Consider the following 23480-nt stretch of genomic DNA (forward strand, 5'->3'; position numbering starts at 1 on the left):
CTCTCGTGCTCAATTGTACATCAGATACCTTAACACAGAAATGTGTTGAATGACTCGTCACTAGATTTGAATATTTCGGCATTCCATTTTTTATTGAACAAACGTTAAAACCCTATTCTTAATGATTGCGTCACGTCTAAATTTACACCACTTCTCTGATAGGTCGTTATATACGTCTTCCTCCTTCCAAACAGTTGATAGTTCTGTGAGGGGCATGGTAGATCATTCACTGGATCCAACAATGTGTATTCGCTTTTAAGGATCTTTGTGAATTTTAACACCCAGTATAGGTAAGGTAACTAATCAATGCCTCGCATTAAGTGGGATATTCACTTGGTAGTCGTTTGTCGTTTTTGTTCAAGTGCGCAATATTGATTGTGATCGATATGTGTATACGTTCGTCAGACACCGCTCAACGTCAGATATAGTGAAACGCCAAGGATTGTCACACACCATATTTCGACACGTCGTGTCATAAACATTGTATTTATTTTTCAGAGCATCGTCAGCTTTAGTTGATAACACAGTATCATCAGTAAAAAAAAATTCAGTTATTGTGCAAAATCGTAAAGGGGTATACACTATTTTCATGTATGTAAAATGTGTATTTGGGGTAAAGAAACGTAAAATATTTTTAATAATTTATGAAACACTGATATTTTGTTTTGAATTTAGTCTTTTACCTTATTATTATATGCATGGAATCTTGCAACGAAAACAATGGAGTTATATGTCAGATTTTAAACGACTGCTCGAGCATGGCCGTTGCCATCTGTTACAATGAGACAGTATGAGACAGTGATCGGAATACACGCACACGAGGCATTTAAATGTTCTAAGGCAAGGACGATATTATTTACACAAAAGCATACAATGAGACGTTGATCGAAATACTGACACACGAGACATTTAAATGCTTTTAGGCAAGGAAGATATTATTTACACAAAATCATCATACCCGGGTTTTTTACACCATGCAGAATGAAACATTTTTTTAATTCTAAGATTCAAATTTTGCTAGAAATAGGTATTGTAACGAAGGTATTACAAAAGAAAGCGAAACTAGGGGAGTCAAAAGAAAGGTAATCCTCATATTCTGACTTTCGGTAGTTAAAGACCCATCACATGGGTGAGATGCCGGATTATCCCGGATTGTTGATCCGTGATGGTCCGTGACAATCCGCCATCACCGTGTACAAACCGTATATGCGTTCGGCGGAGTCCGAGACAATCCGGCTTGGCCAAGCCAAACCGCGAAAATATTAAACATGTTTAATTTTTACCCCGTATCGTCCCGGAAGAACCCCAACCCCCCCCCCGTATTGATCCGTGTAGGTACCATGTTCCACCGTGTATCAACCGAGAGGTCCGTGTATTAACCGAGAAGTCCGTGTATCAACCGAGAAGTCCGTGTTGTCACGGAAGTAACCGTGTAAAGTCCGGGGTCATCCGTGTACGAAACTTTTCTGCTGAAGAACACGGATGTCTACGGTCTGTACACGGATTGTTCCCAGTAACTACACGGACAGACACGATAAATGCAAGGAAGAAAGACTTTGATAATCCGTGTATCTCCGTGAAACAACCGTGAATGGACCAGCAGAAACTGTACGCTCCGTGATCATGCCGGCACTGACCGGGATTTTTCCTCGGGACATACGGGTAGCTACCGTGCTTATCCGTAGAGAAACCGGCGTTTTCCGTATCTACGTCGTGATAAAACCGTATTGTCGAAGTTATTACAAAGGAAAGCGAAACTAGGGGAGTCATTTCGTTTTTAGAAATCATGCGTTGAGAGTGTTTTTCTGCAATTTCATCCAGATAATTTTGAGAGTCATGAAAGGCAATCCTCATATTCTGACTTTCTGTAGTTAAGTGTTAACCAGTTGTTCCACGTTTTGAAGGGACACATGAGCTGAAATCTTGTATCGACCTAACAGCTATATATTCGTACATCTAATCAATTGTTCTTCAAAAATCGGTGGCAGTGCACTATTGTCCTGTCGGAAGAAAGCGAAACGATTTTGTACTTTTCTTAATCAATGTTAACCCTGTAACAGGTTGAACAATTCTTTGAGTTTTAGCTAGGCTGGAGAACACATATCCTTGGAAATACATTTAGAGGAAAGCATGGACTCTAGTTGGCCGTGAGATCGGCCTTTCGCTCGAATAGTATGTGTAGATGTACATGGATGTCGTGGACACGTGTCCGGAGAAACTGGGCCTTTTGTCAAATTTCTCCTAGAACTTGTTCAAGAGTAGCTTGGCCAAGCTTTTTATCTTAAATGTTAGTGGGATATCAGCAGATGTCATTTTCGGCAACATACTGTACTGGACGAAATCTGCTATGATTTGGAACCGCTCAGTTGTCCTCTGTCCTTTTACTTAATCTTGAGGAACATATCATTGTATAAATGAAAGAGACCGATGTTCTTTGTGAAAGAGTGTATTTTAATGTCTCGCCCCAGTGGGACACTTCGTAATTAGGGCTTACAATGTTTTCCCTTGATAACCCCTTTTGTATCGGTACAGGTACTCACTGTTGACTCTCGACATCAGTTCACCTCCTGTACAGAAGCACAAGACCAGATGGAAAAAAAAAACCCCAGAGGGATACGGTTTTGGCTGGCCTGTCCGAAATAAGAAAGAGGTCAGCGAAATCCCGTGTAACAATTCCCGAGTGTCCGACGGGATAATGAAAGGTCTATATTAAACTCGCGTATTTGATTTCCGTATCATCCATGGTTTATTTGTACCACAAACAATCCATCAGAATGTCGCGTTTAATTGTCAACAAATGATTGAGTGTTTGCATCTGAAGCCAACGGAGTGTCATACAGTATCAACATACGAGATAATGATGCCATTAAGACTTAGTTCACAGAGTCGATATTCTTTGTTGTGTACAAGCGTAGTTCAAAAGCAAACTCGTCGAAGCGGCGTATTGATTTAGATAGAACTGTTGTGGTATGAGCAACCATTGAACTCTTAAGAGCTATTCTCTGTAAGCAACAAAGTAGGCTGGAAATGTCATGTCACCAATCTTCATGAAATTTTCAGAGATTATAACTATATCATATTTGAATGGTTGGGTTTGGTTATTTTTACTATATCATGCGTTGCTATGGTAACAGAGGTCATTCTTTTAGAGAAAAATCCCATATATTTTGAAATAGTTTTCCAATTTGTTATCACTTTGACATTAGGGTAATTAATTATTTCAGAATGTGTATGACGGAAAAATTAAAATATTACTCATTGTCAATTTTCAGAAATTTCTGGGTCCTGTCAAATTTATCAAATTTTTAATGGCTGCTTAAATTTGAATTAACCATTAAGAAATCAAGTATTTTCACATCTAAATAAAAAAATTACACAGCTATTCTGAGTGCAGTTGCCAATTGTATTTTAAAGATATAAGCAATTTCATGTAAATATAAAAAAAATCAGAAATGTCATATTTGATTTAAAGAAATAAATCGAAGTTGAAAATGCAACGATTTGCTTTGAAATGTGTATGAATTGGCAGGAGTTATTGCCCTTTGTGGAACTCCTCAGTATACAGTAAAGTGAAAATGTAAACAAACGTCTGCAACCGCAGCAGTACCAGAATGTAAAGTTGGGATGTTTTTAAGAAAAGACAATGAATTGTCATTTCAAATCACCTAATTTTGAGTGTTTCGGTGAATCATTTGTTTTGCAACAGTATAGTGAAGAGGACGTTAATATAATTTTATCAGAGGCTGGTTTGATACCAATTTGTTCAAAGTTTTCTGACTTTTCGATTTGCACACATCACTTTAATTTTTACCTGAAAGGCAACACAAACAAAAAAAGACGGAAATTTTGTGAAATACCGTTTTCCATCAGTAATCATTCTACACGAGGGAAGAAGAGTAGAGGAATTTGTCATGCGGAAGTATTGTCAATTCACAAGCACCACGGCCTTGTTTTGCCCATTGGATCAGCTAATTTAGGATAAGTATTTCTTGATTAATTCACGGACATTTTTTTATATAAATATATTTTTATACAGTTTCATCAGGATTCATGTATATTATGTACAAAATGAATAAAAGTTAATTTCCCCATGTAGGTAGCATACGTTATTTATTATGTTTTTGAAAACACGGAAATATCATAATTTATATTATTACTATAACAGAATTTTTAAAAGAAACAATTTCCTTATTGATCAAAAATGCATAATATTGTCTTACAATAATAATCTTTATTCAATTCTATTTGAAATAAAATGCACGCATGTTTGCTTGAAATACGCCGAAATTATCAAAGGTTATAACAATTTAATCGGTCTTTATTTATCGGCAGTAAGGCTCAGTTACACAGAAGACGCTTGGGAATCTGCAAAACAAATTGATTATAAACGTTTTATTATTGATACAAAATTGTATTATGTTCATAGAGTGCACAAAGTAATTAGTTTTCAACAGAATTTTTCATACTTGTTTCGGGCAGGTAATGCATGTACAATGTACATCATCACACGTTACAATGTCAGATATATTTAGTATTTACTCCACTTTGATTAGTTATAAGTATCCCAAGTAGGTGATTGATGCCTGGACTATATTGATCTATTGCATTCTCACTCAATACCTTTCCTAAAATATTGTTTATATAATTCTTATATGCACCCTTTGAAGAAGAGGGGGCATATTGTTTTACACCTGGTGGTCGGTCTTTTGATCAGCTTTTGTCTGCTCAATATCTTACAGATAATTTATTTCTTGTATAAGTATCTGCATCTTCGCTAGCCAAGGGTGACGCGCCAAAGAGAAACACCGTGGAGCGTCGCCCTTGGCTAGTGAAGATGAAGTAACTGTAGTTGACTACCATTGTTTCTCAGGTCACAAGGGCAAAGGTCAGAGTTAAGCTACCACAACAAAGGAAACCACTCAATATCTTGAGAATTCTGTACATGATACTTTGTAAATTTGGTACAGCGGTTGCCCCCATACTGAATTACCCTATAGCTTTAATCTCTGTTCACAAAATACAAATCAAATGTTAAACTACTACAACATTATATTTCTCAAACTTTTATATATATTTATATATATATATACATATATTTTCAGCAATCGTCATGCAACAGTTTTGAAATGGACAACCATGTAGACTGCCTCAATGAATTCCTTGACAATGTGAAATTGCAAACATTTTCTATCAACAGCAAAAGACGCTGGCAAACGTATTCCACAAAGGCCCAAAACATTTACCAAAACAGATTTCTAGAAATTTTAACAATCATAATTCGAATAGTATTTCCATTTGATGCCATTCAAGTGTTTGAGGAATTGAAAAGACGAGAGAATAGAGATGTTCCAATAAGCCGTGCTAGTGATTTTGATTTCTCTCCCGTTGTGGAATCATACAGTAGAGCTGATACTTGGCAGCAAAAACGTCAAGTTTTGTCAGTCATTGCTTCCAAATTGCCCTTCAAAGATGTTCTAACTAAGATTCCAGAAGTAACACCTCACATATACTATTCTGCTCTGAACCATGCAAAGACAATTGGTCCTGCACTTTCCATTCCTGATTGGGAGGTAAAAAGACAAAGCAGAAAAACATCTAGTCTGTTTTTCTGGACTTTATTACTTCAAGTCATGTGGTTCGAGATCTTCCAAAAGGTGAGAAGAAAATGAAAATGTCAGATGGAACAACTCATAACATGCCAAATGTTGTACGGTGCATGGGCTCAGCTGACATAATCCATCAGTACAAAGCATACAGTCAACAAAACAACATTGTTCCATTAGGTATATTTTAGTAATTATAAAATTGGCAAGCTATATTGTTTCAAATTAAAAAAGAAAAAAAATGACATCATAAAAAGCTAATTAAGGCATATAGCTGATAATAGAAGACCTTTGTCCATCTAATAATTGAACTTTATTATGAAGGCAAACTTGATAAATGTAACATCTCGTGAAATGAAAGCATATTTTAACTTTATTATTATTCAGTCCCCCCCCCTCCCCCCAAGAAATATAGTAATAAATATGTATTAGTAATTTGACAATTCATTAATGAGAGATAACAATGTACATGTATCTATTCTTGTTTGAATGAGCTATTGTCTATATTATGTTCTCTTTTCATTAACAGGAGACAGCACAATGTTTAGGATTCTCACACAGTGTGGAACTCAAGTAAGAAAAAGTCTTGAAGGTCTGCATTACTTTGTAGCAGAAGGAGGACGTGCTTTTGTCACATTACAGGAAATCATCGACAAGCTAGTTACCAATCAAATAATATCACAAGATTGTCACAAGGATTACCATGCTTTATTGTTGCAAGCCAAATAGTACCTGAGAACAGATTTCAAGGTACATGTACATGCAGTGCTGTTTCTCTTTATTGTATTAAGTCAACTGAGTCACTCAGGTGACCTATTGCGATTGGTCTTCATCATACGTCGTCCGTTAACAATTTTACATTGTTAACTTCTTCTTGAAAACTACAAGGCCAATTGTTACCATTGTTCATGTGAAAAATCTCTAGGATAAGAGGAATATAGAATGTGGAATTTATTACTTTATAAGAGTTATAAGATTGATTATTGTTTGTTATCTTCACTTTTCATATGCAAATATTATAAGTATATACGAAAAACATTTAGTTGAACTATTATAACTACTATGTATGACCTTGACTTTTTTTATATTAACTTGCCTTTTCATTAGATCTTACTTTTATAGATACATCTCTCTAGTGATAGTGAAGTTGCAGACCACTGTATGTTTGTCTTAAATTTTTTGACAGTGCCACACGAACGGATGTCTATCGGTAAACTGTTCCATTGTGTGGCAGCTGTTACATCAAACCTTCGATCCCCATAGGTCTTTGTACGAACGCGGGGTTTTTCTAGCAATCGTGAATTGCATGAACGCAGAGATCGTTTTGGTTCGTACACAGTGATGAGGTCGCTGATATAGGCCGGTCCCAATCCGTTTAGTGCCTTGTATGTGTGTAGTAAAATCTTGTATTCAACACTGTGTGATCCAAATTCCCGCATTACCACTACACTCCATATCATATCTCTCTCAACCTGATGATATCACAATGCAAATTAATGCAGTAATGATATATATTTATAATATAAAAATTGGGGTTCTCTTTCTCAAAAATAGATGCAAAAGGCAACGCAGAGTATCTGGAACCTAAAGAAACACATTCTGCGATGCAAAAATCAGGACCTTGCCAGAACCCATCTCTTTGAAAAAAAAAAGTCTTATGAAGAGGTCTTATTGATCTGTGACTGGGTAATGAAGTTCCTACCGCGCAAGTTCCGTGAGGACCAATGTGATTGGTTTGGGAAGAGAGGAATTCCCTGGCATATATGCATGGCTTTTTGTAGGAGAGATGACGGAAGTATCGGGAGTCTTGGATTTGTTCATCTATTTGCAAATCAAATCTCACAGGTACCAGTTGACTTTGATATAAAGTGTAACAATTCACACGTTGTCTCTTATCTCTATACATTATATCAGGGTCGGAGGGGGAGAGGGCTGGTGGGTTGCTTACGAATACTTTACCTTTTAATGTCAACATGTTTTAATTAATTAAGAGTTAAAGGAGCAATGTCAGTGGTAGAAATATACCTATGTTAACTAGTATATTTTAGGATACTGAATAGATAATTGAACTATCAGACCTTTAATAATTCTGCTTCATTTTTCATTTGATTTAAGGACAGCCATGTTACACTGAGTGTAATAAGTGATGTCATGGACCAGATCCAAGGCATCCATGGAGCCCATGTAAAATTTCATCTATGGTCCGACAATGCAGATTGCTACAAGTCGACGGAGATGCTGGCATACCTATTTCATTGTGGCCTTGTGAAAACGTATAATTTTTGTGAGTCTCAGAATGGAAAGGGGACATGTGATAGGACGGCTGCTACTATTAAGTCAGCAATCAGGAGATATGTCAACCAAGGACATGATGTAGTTACAGCATATACAATGAAAGAGGTTAATATATACAGCCTTAGGTTTGGATGAACATTACTAGTTCAAGGTTAAATAAGTTTTTAGTATATCTTTGCAGTTTTGATGGTTTTACATATGTAGAAATCTATAAATCTAATGAATGTAAGAAATAGCATTGTGTGTGTTTTGATTAATGAAAACAAAAAGGATATATGCAATTACAAAATATATTGAAAACATTCACAAATGAAATCACATTATTTGTTTGAATCTAGGCAATAGACCAGTCAATGAAAACTGTAAAATACAGAGTCACTGTGGTTGGTGAAATGGGGCCTGACACCAGCAAAGGTGGTGTAAAGCCGATACCAGGTATTTCAACCTACAACAATTTTGCATTCTCACCTGCTGGAATTAGAGCATGGAAAGCTTACTTAGTTGGAGAAGGTGTGTAAAAAATTATAATTCCTTTATTTTCGATATTCTTTTACTTTATCATATACTGGATGAACTGACCATAGAATAACTTCAGTTGTCTATTCAATGTTTTTATACTTGTCCAGGAAAGTTGATATCATCCTCAGACCTCCCACTGATGGAATCTTATCCAAGGAAAATAGAAGTTCCGCAAGAGGCCAATGAGATTGCTTTTCACAACCTTCCCAAAAAAATTGAAAGAACGGAAAATGTGTTCACTTGCACAAATGAGGGCTGCATACTCTCGTTTTCGTCATTCCTAGATTTGTCTAATCATCTAATGTTTGGCTGTTGTGAATGTTCTTATGAATGTCAATCTAGTCAAGGGTGTGACATTACCAAAAAATGTATGTTACTAAAATGCCAAATTCATTGCCTCCAATATATCTGTATCTGTCCCTAGTGAATGCACCAGGCAAGAAGAAAGTGAAATAATGAATAAAGGATGGGCACTCAAAGTTGAAAGAAAAACCAAAAGGTTCAATGAAAACCAAAGGTCGTTTCTTATTGATAAATTTGATATTGGTTTAAAAACTGGGAGAAAGGAAGATCCATTTTTGGTAGCAGAAGCCATGTTTAGAGAAAGGAAAAGGGATGGTTCTAGAAGATTTTTATATGATGAAATTTTATCTATTCAACAAATAACAAGTTTTTTTCTCTCGAATGAACAGGAAAAGCAAAGCTTATGATGATATCGATTTTGTTGAAGCTCACAGAGAGGAGACCATCCAGAATTTAAGAAGAGAATTAGAGAAATAGCTTTGTTAACTATACAGCTTAAACGCGGAACAATTTTTTTCCCCAGTATGTTTTAATGTTCAATTTTAATTAGTCTTTTATAGTATCTTTTGATTGTGAAACAACAAACGACACACTGTCACATCCATGGGAAGCTGGGAGGGGGATCGGGTCAGAAAATGACAAATCCGCAAAGAGGGGTGGTACCCACAGGCACCTACTTAATATTTTTCCTATTAAGTATTGATTGTAGGAGTTATGAGATTGATCACTGTTCGTTATCTTCACCTTGCATTTAAAACACATCTGTATTAGTATGAAGTATATGAAACATTGGATTCTGAGGATGACTCCCATTCTCGATGTAATTTCTGCTTCCCTTGCTTATAATTAAAGCATTTTGATTTCACAAAATGCTGACCTCACAACATTATTGGATACAATATTTACCGTTCTGTTACATTTTCCATTTCATGTTTTAGCAACACTCAATTACAGCAAATTATTGCATAAATTTAACCTCCATCAGTGACAACTATGAATTCTTCCATGAACTCTGTATGCATGTTTATAGTGAATGTGAGAAAACACTTTCCCATGACAATTAAGTAGCACATTTCTGTTTTCAGAAATCAGTTTTATAGTAATGTATAGTAATTTTCCTCAAAGCTACAAGAAATTATATGTGGCAACGAAATGATTTATCACTGGTATGCTAATTTGAGCAACCATTTTTATATTCATATGTACAAAGAGAATGTGACACTGAGATACAGTTTTCACTGTCACATGGTAAAATGCAGACCTGTAATGCTTTCAGGTACAAATAGCGTACTTTTCAATTTGTTACCGTTTTATTATAAAAGCATAAAATATGGTTGCTATGGCAACTAAAATGTTTCTGAAACATGAGAACATTATGTTTATACTAAATTAAATACATTAAGGGTGTTATATAGATAACTGTTTGAAATTTGGCTCATACAGTACACGACACGAGTTTTATACACCCCACCGTGGAAAGACCACCGTAGAAAATCCACGGAGATACACCGTGTCCTCCGTGTTCCACGGTGTGTGTTATTTGCGAATACACACAGCTTCTAGGAGCTTTGTTCTGGCCACGGGTGCCTTGCGGGAGATTTGAAAATGTGCCGCAGGCCAAATAATCAAGATAAGAGTGGAATTTTAAGAAAAGAAAAAAAATGTCAATATCCCCCCCCCCCTGATACTTGTGTTGTTTTTCAGTATTTTGAGCCAATTCCAACGATACCAAACACTATATATTATGTTTCTGAGAAAACCTGATTTTGATTTTTTTTTCTTTTTGTCTTCTTTCTTCATTAAAATATTCTTAAATTCTATATTGCAGGCAATTCCTGTTTTGAATGCGAATTAGTATATTCAGTAAATGAAAAGCATACATGTACAGCATGTAATAGGGATATTTAATAATTACCGATGTGCTCTCTCTCTCTCTCTCTCTCTCTCTCTCTCTCTCTCTCTCTCTCTCTCTCTGACAAATGCGCTGTTTAACATAATTACTTCCATCACATTGTGTTAATATGCATCTTGACAAATATAACTTAATCCAATATAGAAATTAGAGCATTGTCAATGATTAACAAATTGGAATTAAGTTATTATATAATTAATAGAAGCAAAAATACAAACCATCGAATAATTTATTTTTAAAATCCCGAGTTAATTACATTTGACCGAGACTTATGTTCAATGTACTTTGATAAGAGGTTTTCATAAAAAAAAAAATGTTTATCGGGAATGTCTTGATAATGCAATGATTTTTGTATAATAAGTATATACCATGCAAATTCCCGGGGTCTTTGTCACAGCATAACTAAATTACGGTTAGCTAGTTTGGGTTTTGACTTCTTATGAAAAGTGTGTAATATATTGGGTCGGTGCGATATCAGATCTAGTCTAATATCACGGGTATCTTGCGCCGACCCAATATATTTTACACTTTCCGCAAGAAGCTAAGCACTTCTGTTGATTTCAAATACACGGATTAGCTGACCCCATTGTTCTACTGAGCCAAAAACCCCTTCGAATTTGCATGGAATGTACAAGTTATACACAGGTCATTGTTATAGTCATACATCATAGTACCGCTAACCCGACAATTTTTTTTTTTAATTTTAAATAAGTTATTGAATGACGAAGTATGAGCAAACTGCAGATTGAACTTTATAGAGCCCCGTGCTAACATTACTTATATTTTTCAATGTATCAGAAGGGGCCAGGGTTTGAAATTTACTTTTTTCAGCACTAGACCAGTCGGGCTACTTCAAATGATTTTTACTAGACCTGATTTTATATCCACTAGCCCTGACCAACTTTCCAGAAAAACCCCTGATAGTTTCTCCATATTTAAATACTTCATGTAAATGACAAACGTTTACGACGTAATTTATTATCCTAATAAACACTGTATTATAGTCAATTCAAATAAACTGTTTAAAATTACCATCGAGTAGATGTCGTAAAACATCACTGCCGACCGTGATTTATTTATTAGAACTAAAAATAGAGATTATTCCACCACACGGTTCAAGATTGGTAGTTTCTTGTTTATTATGTCGGACGTGCCTTAGTGCCAAACCCTTCCTTAGGGTATGTTGCCGGTTAAATTGTGTAACATTCTTGACAAGCAATAAAATAACAACAAAAATGGTGCTTAAATTGTCCGATTACGAAAACCTTAATCAATATTTAAGGATGTAAATCCACGGTGTCAAATGCAACTAGTTCATGAAAAAAATAAGACTAATATCAATATAAACAGAAATGACTTAACGATTATTTGCTTTTATTCATGTACGCTATTGATAATTAAAATCTTTAATTTAATCTTTAGATGCATTAGATAATGAAAGCAACAGAGAGAGAGAGAGAGAGAGAGAGAGAGAGAGAGAGAGAGAGAGAGAGCGTTGGTAATCATTGATTATAATATTCATGAATGTATGCAGGTACGGGCAGTTTAATACGTTCAGTATAAATCTTGAAAGTACAATTTCTTTCTGATTAATTATCCATCCATTTTCATTCTGATACTTTTTTTTTTATTTCCCATATTGTTTTCTTTACATGTTGAATTTTTCGGCTGGTCCGGGTTAGGACTAATGAATGAGCCCCCCCCCCCCCCCCCCCCCCCTTCTAAAACGATGTTACGTGCTTAGCTGTCTATCTCCCTCTTAGTCAAAAATAAAATAAATACATGCTATATATACTGCAACATCATTGGATTTACTGGATAATTCTTCGATTTCACCTTCATAATGCATGTTAATGCAAGCGGACTATCTAGGCATTTTTCTCCATCTTCTCTAGCCAAGATTCTTCGTCCACGAAGGCACAGTTGACCCACAACCCATTGCTAGCGGATATAATATGAATTTTACCCCCGTATTATGTTACAACTGACCAAAAACCTAGTACGTTTGTTTTACAACTTTCATTCAGAAGAGGCGCAAGTTTGTGAGTCACTGAATAAACGAGAAAACGTCTGCATTTTTATTTCAATCGTTGTCAACTCTATACTTTGTGATATTTCAAGACTACATGTACTCAATTCAATTTATTGGATCTCATCACCATTATGCAATGGTATACAAAAATATAAAGACAAAAAGCTGTTATATATACATTTAGTAAATAATACATGCGTGTAATAAAGTATTTATCAAGTTAGAAAAAAACGTGTCATTATTAATGTGAAGTATGGACATTCTAGGTAGAGGAGCACATTTTATTTTATTATTTTCTTAATGAAAGTACGGAGTTTTCTAACGGTTTGTTTAAAAGTAAATATATTTTTAATATTTATTTGTTTAGGTGATAAAAATTTGATTCTTTGCTCACACTGCATCACAGGTGAGTACATAATGAAATTCATCTCCAATGTAAACATGTACAAGTATATAGCTGACCTTAAAGGACACATCGCCTGTTTTGAAACTTTTTAATTTTTTCAGCAAAATTAATTCATTTCATACCTAAAACTACTTTACATGTGTTTTAAATGAAACAGTTTGTGTAGTTTTCGAGTTTGAAAGCGATGAAATTCAAATCTTGCGATATGCATATTTTCTTCGATATTTTACGCGCCATTATCTATTCCTAATTACAATGAAAACCCTACGTTAAAAATAAGCCACTGCTTATAGTACACATCTTTGAACTGCTATTTATCAAATTGAAATTACTGGCATGTGATTGTCGTTGTTCATGACCCTTCTTTTATTTGGTGAAATTGTGCTGCACTTGCCGTGAAACAATGTACCGACGAGTGGTAGGAATAACACAGGTGTTCATATACAGGATGTCGAGAATTTGGGCGTTTCATAAAAAGGTGTGAACGTCTGCAGGGAAGTTTACATACGGATATGTACCGAAAACACCAACGTATCATTAAACAACAATTGCAAGAATTGAATGATTGATAGCAAATTTCTAAATAATTAATGGGGTGGGGGCATGCATGCTGGCCTAGCGAAAAGGTTTTTTGGGTGAATCATTTCGGAAATTATTTCTTAGTTTTATCACACGTAGGTACACGGTGGCATCGACGGAGGTACAGGTGACATCCTCCGTGAACTTCAATGTCTATCTTGCGCGGAAAAAAGGGACTCCAACGGTGCCGACAATTTTAAAGGTCCACCGTGTTTGGGGCAAATTTGTTCCACCGTGTCGTGTACTGTATATCCAGATTGTGAAATTTTTCATATTACCATGGCAACCAAACTTTGAAGGCATATTATTTTATTTAGCAAAATAAGACATCGGTTATTTTTTTTTTTATATTTTACACATAATGTCATGAACTAAAACATACATAAGTTTCATAGATGTATGTTGTGTTTTCCTGTAAATGATGCCATAAAATGGCCAAAACAATGATTTTTCAACTGCATAAACGATAGGCAATGTAATCTTGATTTATTAATGTTTTATTATGTGTTTGTTATGCTGAACCTAATCTTTTAGTAAGCAATAAAGAAATTTGTACAACATAAACATTAATTTGTTTTTCTTTAATTAAATACTGGCCAAAATCGAGCATTTTTAAGCATCTTCGGAGTCACTTTACAGGTGTTCATGTTACCATGGCAACGGTACCTCAATTCCGAATTTTGGCATCAAATTCTGTGAGAGGGTATCAAATAATCACTATTTGCCAAATTTCAGCAAAATCGGTGAGGGTACCTTTCCATCCCTATATTAGAAATTCTGATGCTTGCAGAGAATGGCCTCGGGTGTTGTTCATCAGTTTAGACGTAACCACTAATCGAGTGCCTACAAAGGGCATTTAGTTGGGACCGTATGGAAGATGAAGATAACGAACAGTGGTCAATCTCATAAATCCTATAGGCAATACAAAATAGGATTCTAACCGTATCTATCAACAAGAGGGTAAAGCCTATCGTAATTTTGGTTAGTCCAGCACGTGAAAAGTGTGGAAAGTACATGTATAGTTTAGCCAAGAAGTTCAAGTAAGAGACCCCCGGGTGTTTAACCATAGTCATAGTTAATTCAGTCCACTTATGGCAGACACATTGTGGAAAAAGATAATATACCATCTGTATCATTGACTGAAGTTCTGATCAAGACACGGATTGTTGGTTGTTTATAATTTAACGTCCCGATCGAGACATATTCACTCTAATGGAGATATCACCATTGCCGTAGAAGGGCTGCAAAAGTTAAGCCTATGCTCTGCACGGCCTTTGAGTAGAGAGGGATCTTTATCGTACCTACTGTGACAAGGGGACTCGACTTTTGTGGTCTCATTTTTGTAGTTTTTCACATTTGTGGTAGCACAGGTTACTGAACAATTTCAAACAAGTGACAGAAGCGATTAACAGAAGAATCCGATGATAGTATGAAATTATTGCATTACTGCTGATTAAGAAAGGCCAAAGTAAAATCATAGTTTCTTTGGAATTGCCTCCCTCCTCATTAAAATTATCTCCGATGGAAAAAAAAACTAGTGACAAATTTATTTAATAATGTATTTTTCGTTGTTCTATCGGTAAAAAAAGTTTATAATTTTGTTTGATCGACGAATTACCCATTTTTTAAACATCGGATTAGACATCCATATTAATTTAATCCGTCGGATCGGTAAAACGCTTTTTTTCTTCCTATTTCTAATAAAGCATAAGGGTCTCTACAGCCCAGTAGCTAAGTACTTCGTTACTAGCTTGAAAATATGGATGTATATTTAATTGCTGTTATAAAATTTAGAAATTCATTTCAAAATTAAGGATTATCTCCCTCACGCATAGCCCTTATCCTTAGACAAATTTGACTTAACTTTTTTGGCACACTGTTTTCCCCTATAATAGCTCTAAAACTTCATTGTTATTTCGGATTTCAAACATTTCGGTTGAGCATCACTGAAGAGACATTATTTGTCGAAATGCGCATCTGGTGCATCAAAATTGGTACCGTATAAGTTTTACATTATGACCCCTGGGTCGAGGCCTCTGCTGGTGGACTGTTAGTCCCCAAGGGTCTCTATAGCCCAGTACTAAGTACTTCGTTACTAGCTTGAAAATACAAATGTATTTATTTCGGTTGAGCATCACTGAAGAGACATTATTTGTCGAAATGCGCATCTGGTGCATCAAAATTGGTACCGTATATGTTTTACATTTAGAAGATTGTCGTTGACAAGCAGTAGCCGCTAAAATGTCAGCTCGAAATGTAAAGCGTCCCCCTAATGAACCTAACATCCCTTTGTCTGTTTCAACACATATATGCGAGGTGAAAATCAGCAATTTGATTTATTTTATGATAAAGGAGGCAAATTAAGCTTGTCCATCGTTAACTTCCCATATTTATTTTTTTTTTCGAATCAAGGCAGGCTACTGACAAACAAGTTGATGTTATAGAGTTACAACAGTCAAAATATTACAAAAGATTCATGGTCGTTATAATGATCTAGTTTGCCAATATAACCTATCATTGGGTCAAATACTATCTGACGTGTTTCATACTGGTTGTTGATACGTTCTTGGTACACTGATTTGACTTCCGATGATTTCGGTTACCTGATCAAGACATAGGGCTCACTGTGGGTGTGAACGGCCGACAGGGGATGTTCAATCTTCCTGGGCACCTGATTCCACCTCTGGTGTGTCCAGGGATCCATGTTTGCCCACCTATTTATCATATATTTCTTATATGATTTATGAGATTGATTACTGTTCGTTATCATCACCTTCCATTGATCGCTGTTCATTATATTAACTGTTCATTTATGAAACGGTAAGACTTCAGCTTATCCATCGTCAACTTCCCCTATTTATGTAGCAATATTCCATTTACGTATGAGCAGTTTTCAAATCGAGGCAGGCTACTGGCAAACAAATTGATGTTATAGGGGTTCAAGAGTCCGTTTAAAGTCAGCATTTTGTAAATTATGTGGTCGTTATAATGATTAAGTTTGCCAATATAAACTATCTTTGAGGCAAATGCTACATGACGTGTTTGATACCGTTTGTTAGGCCCTTCTTGGCACACTCATTTTGACTATAGACCATTCCGTTTACCTGATCAAACTATAGTGTTCACGGCGACTGTGATTGTCGACATGGGATATTTTCTCCTCCTGGGCACGTGGTCCCATCTTTGGTGTGTCCAGGGGTTCGTATTTGCCCAACTCTCTGTTTTGTATTGCTTATAGGAGTTATGAAATTAATGATTGCTCGTTATTTTCACCTTTCATTGATCCCCTTTTCAATCACAATGGAACAGACAATCTAAGAGATTCCATGGATAGATGCTACAATGCTTTTAACTCCTGTTGCCTGCAACTTCTGTCTTTTGTCAATACAAATTAAGCCACTTCACCTACAAATGGCATAGCGTAATACTAAGTACCAATGATCTCCAGGTGTTGTACAAATGATGATGGGAAACAGACAATCATAAATTTCTGTACATAGTAGAGATTTCTCCCTGATATGTATAAATCCGAATTGTTAGCATGTTTAACTGATTTGTCTGCTTGATCAAAGTCGTCACACTTGCAATACCTGATCTATGAAAGAGGACGCATGCATTAAGTTTTTACGCATCATTCTAGAGGCATGGGCTTAAATTATACTCTGTTATATTTTCAGGTCCTAATATGGCATCTAAGTATGCATCTACTGCGCAGACAACCAATGCAGCAAGGTTGTCACGCGCCATTATTGATCCATGCACGGATTTGTATAGGGATATTTTGCGTATGCATATACCTGAAATGCAGTTTTCAACAATGCTGGGAACAATGAAAAGTAAACTCTCTAAACATATTAACAAAGAACAAAAGGCACTGTTGTTTCCCCATAATGGACAGTTTAATGGGACTTATAACGATTTCGACCTCGTTTTGTTATACAGTATACTGCGAAATGTAAGTGGTATAAAAGCTCACAATAATGGATGGGGTAACACTCCGAGTTCGACAGACCGTTCCGAATCCGCCAACATAGATCGGATAAGGGAGATTAGGAACAAATATTGTGGCCATCAGCTCTGTTCCTCTCTTGCTAATGCAGAGTTTAAAAAAGTTTGGACAGAACTAAAACAGATCGCAAGTGAGTTAGATTGCTACGTTTCAGGAGGAAATAACACTTACTTGAACGCAATCAAACTTCTTGAAAAGGAACCTATGGACCCGGAGCTTGAAGAGATGTATCTAAGCTGCATCGACAATCAACACAAAAGTATATCTGATATACAAGGTATTTTGGGTAATTGCTTTAGTTTAGCTATATGCTGATTATTCTAAACACAAACTGTTCACCAATATTTTCTTTACGTTATCCTCTGGTAGACCAGACACACTTTTGTACGAATGGCAACATACAGTAAAACTCTGATATAGCGAATTTCTGGGGACCCTCCATAAAAATTCGCTATAAGCGTTATTCGCTATACGTTTATAGCGAATTCATAATTCAAATATAACGAATTCGTTATAAAACTTTTTTATTCAACATGTATACCAGTTATATAAGAAAGCAACAATCGATATACTTGCGTTTGTATTGTTTTTAAGAGAAATGAAGCCTATATATTTTCGAGAAGAAATATTTTTATACAAGAAATATACACATTGATTTCTATATGATAATTTATCTTGATAGATTATTAAGTCATGCAAGAACATGTCGAGAAATGTCAACAAAAGTTTGTACAATACATACATGTACAGTCTATTGGAATTGTCATTTACTTGTTGCTTTACATAAATAAATGAGTGTACGATAAATTAAATGCAATCAATAATAGTAAACAATACCGACAATATATTTCCTAAACGTATGTGCAAGTATTGTTTTGCGTTAACAACCTTTCATGAAAAAATACAAACAGAAATGTCGGAATAAGTGTGGATCCTTTATGTCAATGGAAAACGATTGTTAAAACTCACAGAGTTGAAAATGAAAAAAAATAAATTCGTAAAAAAGTCATTTTTACGTTCAATTTTAATTCTAGGGGAATAGGAATTTACTTCGTTATATCCGTGAATTCGCTATATCCGTGTTCGTTATAGACGCAGATTTTTATATAGAATATATAAAGAATTTGCCGGGGAAATCGTTTTCACTTCGCTATAGCCGTAATTTCGTTATATCCGTGTTCGCTATATTCGAGTTGTACTGTATTTCTGTCCCGTTGTATCACATTTTGGCTCTAATGATAGATGAGTTAACTGTATTGAGTATCCAAATACGGGTAAATGAATTATAGATAAAGAATTGTTTATTCAACGCAATTCATTTCATCCTGTTCTGTATAATGATTTATTAGGGAAACGAATTCATTTAACAGTTGAATTACAAAGACAAGGAGGAGAATTGGACAAACTTCACGAAGCAGATCAAGAACATGAGGATATCGTTAGAAAAATGGGGAAAAAACTGAAGAAATTATCCCGAAAACAGCAGGCGGTGATGAAAATTCAAAAGGTACCCCAGTCCATCGTGTTTTAGTTATGAATGCATGTCGAATATTGAACCGTTGTGTACAATGTAAGTAAACACACACACACACACACACACACACACACACACACACACACACACACACACACACACACACACACACACCATTGTACTCTTTGTAAAAATTGTTACACTCTGAAGAGCCGAACCCACGGTGAAAGCGCTAAGTGTAATCAATTGAATGTGGAACATGTGTACTTAGTCATCGTTGGATATATTTTTCTACTTATTGCCTATGCCATGGACATTTTCTGGAAATTTACTCTCTCTCTCTCTCTCTCTCTCTCTCTCTCTCTCTCTCTCTCTCTCTCTCTCTCTCTCTCTCTCTCTCTACATATATATATATAGTAAAAAAAGAAATAGAATAAACAATACACAAAGTTAAAATTTTAACGCAAGCGCTTTCATTTTAATTTTTTTTTTCTTTTTACATTTTTAAAATGTAACGCCTGAGGATTATAAAATAAAAGCGCTTGCGTTAAAATTTAACTTTGTGTACTGTTTATTCTATTTCTTTTAATATTTTATACCGGACACTGTGATTTTTTAAAAACACAATTTGGATATATATATTTATATTAGAAGTTGAGGCGGTACAGTTGTAAATAAATCTTGATTATCAGAATGACACATTCCATAAAAAACAATCATTTACTGTTAGCGCTTTCTCATGTGTACATGGTTCATCAGGCAGTTCAAATATACATATATATCCCAAATGTATACTCTATTTTGTGTGTCAAATTATGAGATATGAAGATAACAGGGTTCCGTGTTTGCCCAACTATCTATTTTGTATTGCTTATAGGAGTTATGAGATTAATTACTGTTCGTTATTTTAACCTTTCATAACGAACAGTGATCAATCTCATATATCCCATAAGCAATACAAAAAATATATTTTTTTATAGAGTGGAAGAAAAGTGTACAGTAGGGGACGAAACTCATCCTTCATCTCTAGGAGGGACAGGGTATATGAGCGTGGGCGTGGACAACAACGCTACTCAGCTCCCAGAAAAAAGGGACGACTCCGTCATGAACTAACAGAACATGAAAGAAAAGACCCGGATCTTCATATAGGGGTATATTTTGTTATGCGTAAATCTGCACAATAACCACTCTACTCCTGTTGACATTTTAATTAATAATCAGTTTTCCTTCTTGTAGGTACGGACTACTGAGATGACAACAGCATATCCTGAGGAATGGATAGCGAATGCATGGGGAAGGCAGCCATTCCGCATAAACAAATTATCTCAAAGATCACATGGAATATTGGAATCTGATTCTCAAAGCTATAACCCAAACTGGTGTGTGTGTGAGAAATGCAGAGAAATGCCATCAAAAGAAGAAAATGTCTGTTGCAGACAGACCCCTCAAAACTGCATATCAACAGATAAAGTGAGTATGTCATCATGGCGCATTTGAATTTCGTTATCAAATTTAAATCTAAAAACATTCAGAAAGAATTTATTACAAAAGAACTTTGCTATTTCAGTTCTTCGATTTGCTACTGGACCTAAGATACAGGTATGATATAACATATTTTGCTCCTGCTGAAATTCCAAATCCAATGTTACATTTATATATTTATAAATAAACCTATAGGGTAGTATAGTGTCGGATGATTTCATAAACTCATCTATCTATCTATTTCATAGACTATCATACCTTCTACAGAGGATCAGGAACCACCTGGATACCTCTGAGATATTTATTAAGTTGATGTTGAAACTGTGTATTTGATATTCTATCTTAGGCAAACCATCATGTCAGCTTGGGAAAGGAATGACATGAATCGTAGAATTCGACAAGATGCTTACCAAAGGTTTACCCATTTCATGTATGGCCACTTGGGTGCAGGCAAAAGGCGGGTAATACCAAGTTGTTGCGTTTGGAGGATAAGAGACCACTATCCAGACAGTGTGGGACAATATACGGGCTTTGTTAGAGTTCACGTTCGATAGATGCACTATCAATGAGTCAATAAGAATATAAATTAAAACTAAACGTCCATATGTTCATCAAACAATATATGTTTTCTTTCCATTTCTTGCATCAAATATTTTCTATTGTTGTGAAATGATTGCACTTAGCAAAACAAAAACCATTTAATTTGAACAACTCCGAAAATTGAAAAATGTTACAAAGGACCTACCAACTTTAGCTGTAGTTTGGGGCCCCTTTTTACCATCTCGCTTTTCAAAGAAAAAAAATGATTTATCCATTTCACGTTTTGGTAGATATTAAATACTGGTGTATCTCCAGTAAGTGCACAGTCCTTTTCCCCTTAGATATTGGGGGATAAGGGTAGAAAACTAAGTTTTAAATGGTCATCCTTACCCTGAAAACTACAGAATTACTATCCGATGTCTCTACCGGTAAATTGGTAAAAAAAAAAAAAAAGTACAGATTTTTATTGTATTTATTTTTGTGAATTTCATCACCAGCACAAGATTGTTTAGTCTTGCCTTTCGGGTCTAATTTCCTTATTGCAAAAACGACTTACAATAGAAATAAGAAATCTGGACAACCTTGTGCTCGATATAAACAAAGTATTCACAAACCAGTCATTCGTTAAAGATTCAACAAAGACAGACAAACCCGATTTCAAAAGCTCTTAATGTTAACGAACTTTGCAGTAAAATAGAATGCCAAACCGCAAAGCTAGTATTGATGTTTTACTAAATCATCGGGGGCGTATGTCACAGCTAATGTAGGGCTGTCCTTTTACAATTCAATGTAATGGCCATAGAGTCAGAGAATCTGATTGTGTCAAATGTTTAGGCCTATGTATAGATTAGTTTCTCTCATGCGAAAATATTGTTTAAAGCAGCACACAGAAAGTAAATGTCAGACTTACATTTTATGCAGAAATGTGTTTTGTCTAAATTTACAGGTCATTTTAATTAAGCATGTTCATCTTTATATAGTGGTACTGACGAGCAAGTTAAACGTACAGGGGCAAGTAACACAAACTGAAGTTGTTTTGAATCTTGGTTCTACCGCCAGCATTCATTATCTTCACCTTTCATTTTAGACATTTTGGGTATGTTAAGAATTGATGAAAGAGCTACTTGATTAAGATTGAATCATAATTTTGATATGCTTAATAATAAAGCACCAAATTATCTCTGTTAAAAGTACTACCAATAAGAAGTGATTCATACCTACGATAAAAGGCAAAGAATTTTCTTGGATTGTTTGCAATGCCATTAAGGATTTGAATGTTATGCCTTTAGAAATAAAAAGAAAACAGTTGACAACAAGGCAAAGATTTGAGAAAGCTGTAAACTCGGTATTAGCCAAGGGATGTTATATAATACCATGTCCAGGTTTGTTAATACTTATTTTTGTGCGATAAAAATATACTCTTCTGATGTAAAATATGAAAAATGTCATTTTAAACACATTATGCAACTATTGATTAAATCCTGTCAAAATTGCATTACTAATATTGTATGGTTTATTATTTGTATGCTCATTATTATGTACAGTGTAATTAAAAGGACCGCATAGGAAGTCAGCTAATTTCAATATGCATGGATTATCCTTAATATAGGATTAAACAATTTTTAAAAAAAAAGAATTTATCGATGTGTAAACTCTGGGAATTTTAAGTTTGATAGTAAAATGTCCAGAGGTAACACATCGATAGATTCTTTAAAAAATGTTTGATTCTTAAAATTCAAATCGTTCCCTGTGTTATCAATTTTAAAAATTTGATTGGTTTCCCTGCATTATTTTATTTTTTCAGGCGCGTATATATACATAGCGTTTTTGGATTTATTAATGTGTAAATTATCGTTTAGATTTATTTTGTCCAATCAAAACAATTGTAATAGATAACATTGTAATTATGTTATGATATCATGTTTTTTATTCTTTACCTGTTACATTTGTGTGGTGCTATAGCTTATGTCAGATTTCAATTTGTTATTTCAATTTCATAATCAAAACATTCTTTGATATCTTGCAGCTGTATAAATTGAAATGAAATAAAAAAGGAGTTATTAGTGACTATTGACTACCACTGAATTTAGATATAACCCCACACAGCCTGTTCTCATGCACTCAACTAATGTTAATAACCAAATTATAAGGATAATAGCCCTATAGTTCCGCATATAACTTTGTAGTTTGATTAAACCTGGGCCATAAGTTTTTATAGGGAAGTTGGAAATGTGAAACAAAAAAGTTTACAGACGACAAAACCCTTAAATTTTACACAAATGTTAGCTTAAATGCACAGAAATTCATCAGCATGTAGTCTTCTGGA

The 23480-nt window shown here is 35.0% G+C and overlaps 1 protein-coding gene across 2 annotated transcripts; it reads left to right on the forward strand.

Annotated features, from left to right (window-relative positions):
• Positions 1-148: 148 nt before the first annotated feature.
• LOC125662610 (uncharacterized) lies at positions 149-23222 on the forward strand. 2 transcript variants are annotated; one of them, XM_048894885.2, is made up of 7 exons: positions 149-290; positions 17327-17935; positions 19008-19165; positions 20113-20283; positions 20369-20602; positions 20700-20731; positions 20961-23222. In XM_048894885.2, exons 2-7 carry the CDS (start codon positions 17335-17337, stop codon positions 21166-21168), a joined length of 1404 nt encoding a protein of 467 aa, XP_048750842.1. In that variant the 5' UTR covers positions 149-290; positions 17327-17334; the 3' UTR covers positions 21169-23222. The 2 variants fall into 2 exon arrangements, with proteins under 2 accessions (XP_048750842.1, XP_048750843.1); XM_048894886.2 differs by having other exon boundaries at positions 150-290; positions 19029-19165.
• Positions 23223-23480: the final 258 nt, after the last annotated feature.

This window comes from Ostrea edulis, chromosome 8 (assembly GCF_947568905.1).
Source record: "Ostrea edulis chromosome 8, xbOstEdul1.1, whole genome shotgun sequence".
Taxonomy (NCBI): Eukaryota; Metazoa; Mollusca; class Bivalvia; order Ostreida; family Ostreidae; genus Ostrea; species Ostrea edulis.